At 39.5% G+C, this 5,693-nt stretch overlaps 1 protein-coding gene across 1 annotated transcript; it reads right to left on the minus strand.

The window, feature by feature from the left end:
- Positions 1–377: 377 nt before the first annotated feature.
- Positions 378–3,523, minus strand: LOC112786673 (serine hydroxymethyltransferase 6). Its single transcript, XM_025830037.3, has 4 exons — positions 2,169–3,523; positions 1,607–2,012; positions 1,261–1,362; positions 378–1,156 (listed from the first exon to the last, which is right to left on the minus strand). Exons 1-4 carry the CDS (start codon positions 3,219–3,221, stop codon positions 933–935), a joined length of 1,785 nt encoding a protein of 594 aa, XP_025685822.1. The 5' UTR covers positions 3,222–3,523; the 3' UTR covers positions 378–932.
- Between the last annotated feature and the right edge of the window lie 2,170 nt (positions 3,524–5,693).

A 5,693-nucleotide genomic window follows, 5' to 3' on the forward strand; every position in this document is an offset into this window, starting at 1 on the left:
ACCTTTTTCTTTTTATTTTTATTTTTTTTCATGGTACAGAGTTACCCTTCAATTCTGCCAAACATACAAGTATGAAATACCCATCTGAATCTCACATCCCTAAATATGTTAAACTGATTTTAAAAAAACGTCGATTCTGGCTTCCAGGGGGGTGGCAATTGGCAAAACATTCAATATAAAAGGACCTCGCAATGTCCACACTCAACTCATCCATGGGTCAAGTCAACCAAGCAAGAACTGCTAATACTTGCGTGAATTCAAGCGCTTCTGAAACATGTTTCATTAATTGTAAAGTATCATCAAGCTATTTCTTTTTTGTGTGAAAATAATTTACTTATAAAAGAATAATTATGAAAGGGGTACAAAGCAATCACATATTTACCACAATAACCCTATATATTTAACAATTAACACGGCACGGTATTCTGATTGACATCGGTACAAAAATTATCCCACAGAAGGGTAAATTCTGCAAGAACGAAAGTAAATATAGCTTTCAGCATCAAAAAGCAGGCAAAAGAATTCAAGGCATCTAACCTTTATCAAATAAATTATTTTCTGCAGATTCACCAGGCAAGAATTCTGTACGCAGGACGTTTGATCAAGGATCCCAGTTCCAGCCTCTAATGGCCAACTTGCTGCAATCAGCAGTGGTGGTGCACCGTTCATTGAGGCGGGAATGGGATGCTTGATTACCAAAAGAAACCTCAAAAGCAGTACACTCTTGTGTACTGTGCTGTACTGTACCATATTGCAGCTCACTGCAACATGTGAAAACATGAAGACACTGTATAAGGCAACGAGGACATGACTTCGACAACAAAATATATTGCAGTCCAAGATGAGTCGCTTTTGCAGCAATCGGGCAGGGCAACTCACTCCTATAGCATATATGAACAATTAATAATGGCAGACCACCAGCCACATCATCTTCAAATGTCAAAACCAGGCATTGCAAATTGAGTTGCAAAAGCTTCAACCCGAGCCCGGAGATCAACAACATCCCTACTGCTATCAAGCCCCTTCAAAACTGTCTTCTGCATTTTCCCATGCTCCCTCTGCAATACGTTTGCAAGTTGCGCGGCTCTAAACAGAAATTCAGCCATTGTCTCAAAATCAGCTTCTAAACATCCTCTTGAAGTCATGGCAGGGGTACCTGAGTAATAGAAAATAAAATTCGTCCGCAGGGTAAGTATATCAGATCAAGCATGCCAAGCAAACAAAACATTCAAGATTGAGATGTAATGAACCATCACTTACCTATTCTTACACCTCCGGGAATAATAACTCCATTGTCACCAAAAATAGCAATCTTATTCAAAGTAATATGACATGCCTCACAGACCTTCTCATAAAATTTACCTGCAAACCAAAGAGAACAAAAAAATAAATAAATAAAAATTAACCTGAAATTTACAAACTCTACAAGCAAAACTTTGAGATTGTAAAGTACTTAAGAAAGTCATCCAAGAAAGAAAAACTGTCATAAAAGTAGAAGTTCAACAATGCAAACTAGCTAATTGAGTCTAGTTGAGATGTAATGTAAGCATTATCAAACAAAGAAGCAACCAACATTAGATCATAATATGAGACAGTCATACAATACCTGTCAATCCAAGAGGCCTTAAATCCCAAAGCACTAAGTGGTTGTCTGTACCCCCAGTTACTAGGCGGCATTTCCTTCTCAATAAAGCAGATGCTAAGGCCTGAGCATTTTTCTTCACTTGATGCATGTATGCCTTATACTCAGGAGTAGCCACTTGTTTTAAAGCTATAGCAAGAGCAGCAATATGGTTATTGTGTGGGCCCCCTTGCAACGATGGAAAAACAGCAAAATTTATCTTTTCCTCAAAGTCATACTGATCACTTTCATTTCCCTGACTTAGCAGAATCCCTCTCTTCCTTGGTTTTGCACCCTTCCGATAAAAAATTATGCCTCCCCTTGGACCACGAAGACTCTTGTGAGTTGTTGAAGTAACAATATCACAATAGTCAAAAGGGTTTGAACATTCCTGTGGAGATAACAAAACCATAAAAATAAAGCAAGCCAAAGATAAGTGTTTCTTCAAAACAACAGATAGGGGCCATAAATGCAAGCTAAGCTACCATAAATAATGCATTAAGTAAAACAACTACTTAAAAGCAACAGAAGGATGATTTTTTCACACCTTGGCTGCAATTAGCCCACTTATTTGTGCCATATCACACATCAAAACAGCTCCACATTTATCCGCAATGTGCCTAAACCTTGAGTAATCCCATTCTCGAGGGTACGAACTCCCACCGCAAATAAGTATCTTGGGACGAAAATCAAGCGCCCTCTCCTCAAGCTTCTCATAATCAACATACCCAGTTTGTGGGTTCACCTTATAAGGCAAGCTCTCAAAGAAAATCGAGGCACCGGAAACTTTCTTCCCATTGGGAGTATAGTAACCATGGCTAGTGTTCCCTCCAGAGGGTGTATCCAACCCCATGATACGATCACCGGGCAATAGCAACCCGGTGTAAACTGCGAAATTCGCAGAGGTACACGAATATGGCTGAACATTGACACCCCAACACTTGGGGTCAAGATTAAACGCAAGCAAAGCACGCTCACAACACAAGGTTTCAATCTCATCGATATATTGGTTACCTCCATAGTAGCGAGCACCGGGCATTCCCTCGGAGTACTTGTTAGTCAAATGGCTCCCAAGAGCTTCCATAACGGCTTTGCATACAAAATTCTCGGAGGCGATCAATTCAATCCCTCTGTACTGCCTTCTCTTCTCCTTCTCCATTATGTCGAAGACGTCGGGGTCCGCAAGCTGCAAGGATTGGTTCCCCCATGAGCGAACCAAAGCTCTCCGTGCCTCGAGATCAGATTCGTGGGAAACGGAAACCCTCTTGGAGGAAGAGATTGAGGAAGAGGATGAGGAATCGCAATCTCTTCGCCTCTTGAGGCACATTGAGTGGCCTAGGATGCGAAATTCCTCGACGTCCCTGTCGTCTTCATCGTCGGCGGCGTCGTTGAACTCGGAATCGTGGTTGCCGTTATCGGTGGCTGTTTGGGGCTCGAGGAGCTGGAGGGGAACCGGAGGGAGAGGGTGGGAAGGGTCACGGAGGCTGGATTCGAGCTGGAGGGTGATAGATTCGTCGGGGATTGGAGGGCGGCGTGGCGGCGACGCGTGAGAGGATGAGAAGCCGAGCGACAAATTGGAGTGGGGATGAGACAAGTCCATGGATGAAAGTAAAATTGAGATTGATATGAAGTATGAACTAGGAGTGAGAGGCTAGGGTCATTGATTGAAGTGTTTGGGGGAAGATGGAGATTGAAATTGAAAACCCAAACCCTAACCCTATTGAGAGGGGAAGGGAACAAAACGGATGAATAGAGGGAGAGGGGGTGGATTTGACAGAGAAGGATGGTCGATGCCTGTCTTCGCCCTTCGGGGGATGTACCTGGACGCTGCTGCTTCTGCCTTCTATTTTAGATTTTTTTTTTTTTTTTAGTTAAAAATGATAGTTTAATACTTGATAGTTTATTTATTTAACTTGATACATCAGCTAATATATTGTTTTGCAAAAATTTATACTAATAATAGAAATTTCTTATATATTTATACATATTTATTCTTATACATGCATGGCTATCTAATTTTATCTAATTCGATCAAATCCGTAGCAAATTTGAAATAAGGCGTGCGATCAATCTGCAATATATATATATATATTATAAAAAGATATTATAAGTGAGTGTTAAACTAATGGCCTCTCACTTAATACAAAAATTTTTATTATTGAGTCAAAATCATCAATTAATAATTTTACACTTTTATTTATATAAAACTAATTCTATTTTAGGCTCAATTTTATAGAAATGGATCCTATATGAGCGCTTTTCTTCGATATGAAATCAAGGGGGACTAGACATGTATGTGGGGCAGATTTTTGGCAGCTTTTGGGAGAAGAACACGGACCGTCCGAGTTCTTTGTTACTGAATTTTTCTCAACCAAATCGCATGGTCCGATTTGGGAGGGTGTAGGAAACAAATTTTGGTGCGTATAAATCGGACCCTGCGTGTTGCTTGAGTTGGAAGAACAAGTCGAACGGTCCGAGTTGCATGTTGAGAGTGTGAGTTAAAGAAGACTGAAGTCGGACCATCCGTTTTGGCTAGGGGTGGCTATGTTTTTTATGAACTGGGAAATGAAAACGCATGGTCCGATTTGGTTGTTTAATATTTTTTTCAATGAAGTTAACCTAGTCGAAGGGTCCGAGTTGAGTATAGAGGGCTATATAAAAGTGTGTAGCGAGTTAGTGGTAGGTTACCCGTCTTCTTCCCCTCCTTCAGCGGCTGCTTCCTCTGTTTCATTTTTTTGGGTCTCTTTCATACTTGTTTTAAACCAAAGAAGTTAGTAGTTAAGATTATGCTCTTTTTTTGGTGATTGAGAGAAATGAGTGACAAAGTATTACTAAAGGTGTATTATTTTGGTCAGATCTTATTACAAACGTCTGAAGGAGTAAAGTTTATTTGTGAAAATCCACTAGATGTTGTTATTCCTTTTATCATCTCATTTGAAGAGCTCAAATGTGTGATCTGTGAGAAGATTGATTCTGAGAGGGCAAAAAAAATATCATGTATTCTATATAGATATCCCATACCGGTATTTGGTGGGTTCGTCCAATTCCAAACCAGATATGTGACGGACGAAGCGAGCATGCAGGAGATGTTTTCAATGTATATTGAAAATCGGGCTCAGATCTCGTTCATCGAGTTGTATGTTGAGTTTGAACAATCTGAGGCCGACCGAAATATTCTACAGGAAGATTATAATAGTGACAGTGAAGAAGAGTTCGAAAGCAACTATGAATGTGTTGGTCCAGATGGAGATGAAGATCAAGGTGACGGAACTATGGATCCAGATGTGACAGAGGTGGCAAATGCACTCGCAAACGATATGCCGTTTGGGGAGCCATCATTCATGCGAGCTCTGGACTTGGAAGCCATGCATGTTCCGAAGTTTCCGGAATATATGACTGCAGGTACGTAATTCGTCGGATTAGTTTTTTTTATTTAGTTATTGAATTATTTATGAATGAATTAGTATTTATTAACCTTTATTTAAGCATGCGTTGATGTCATGTATGTGTTAGAGGTTGAACCGGTTGACCCGATCCTATGTAAATAAAAAATAAAAAATACTAAGAAGTTTAAAAAATAAAAGTGAAAGGCCTGTGTTTACTAACATTTGAAGAATATCATGTTATTTTAAACCAATATGGAACATAGAAGTAAATATTTTATTATTATTCATGTTATACACTACAAGTATTTGTTAGAAAATAATAACATAATTCTCTGCATTATGAATATGAAACATAACGTGAGTTTGTAAATATTATTTAGAGAACCGGACCGATTAGTATTTGGTTCATCGGACATCGGGGTGACGGTCGAACTGGCTGGTCTGGTCCGGTTTTTTACATCTGACGTTCATGTCCTTATTTTGTGAAAAAAGTGACATATGTAACATGATGTTAGGGTTAGATTTATATCATACTTGATGCAGTGAATATTGATTTATCTCGGTTTTGAAATATCTATGTATTTATTTAATTTTTTCCCATGCTGGTTGTCCCGGCAGAAGTTCCTATTGTCGCAGATGGTGAATTTGCTGTTGGGATGGAGTTCAGTTCCCAGGAAGCTGTTATT

This window comes from Arachis hypogaea, chromosome 20 (assembly GCF_003086295.3).
Source record: "Arachis hypogaea cultivar Tifrunner chromosome 20, arahy.Tifrunner.gnm2.J5K5, whole genome shotgun sequence".
In the NCBI taxonomy this organism is placed as follows: Eukaryota; Viridiplantae; Streptophyta; class Magnoliopsida; order Fabales; family Fabaceae; genus Arachis; species Arachis hypogaea.

Coding starts and splice junctions, on each gene's coding strand:
- LOC112786673 (XM_025830037.3), bottom strand. CDS start 3,221: ATGGACTTGTCTCATCCCCACTCCAATTTGTCGCTCGGCTTCTCATCC. Junction 2,013..2,168: donor GTGGGCTAATTGCAGCCAAG/GTGTGAAAAAAT, acceptor TTATCTCCACAG/GAATGTTCAAACCCTTTTGA. Junction 1,157..1,260: donor TCCCGGAGGTGTAAGAATAG/GTAAGTGATGGT, acceptor TCTATTACTCAG/GTACCCCTGCCATGACTTCA.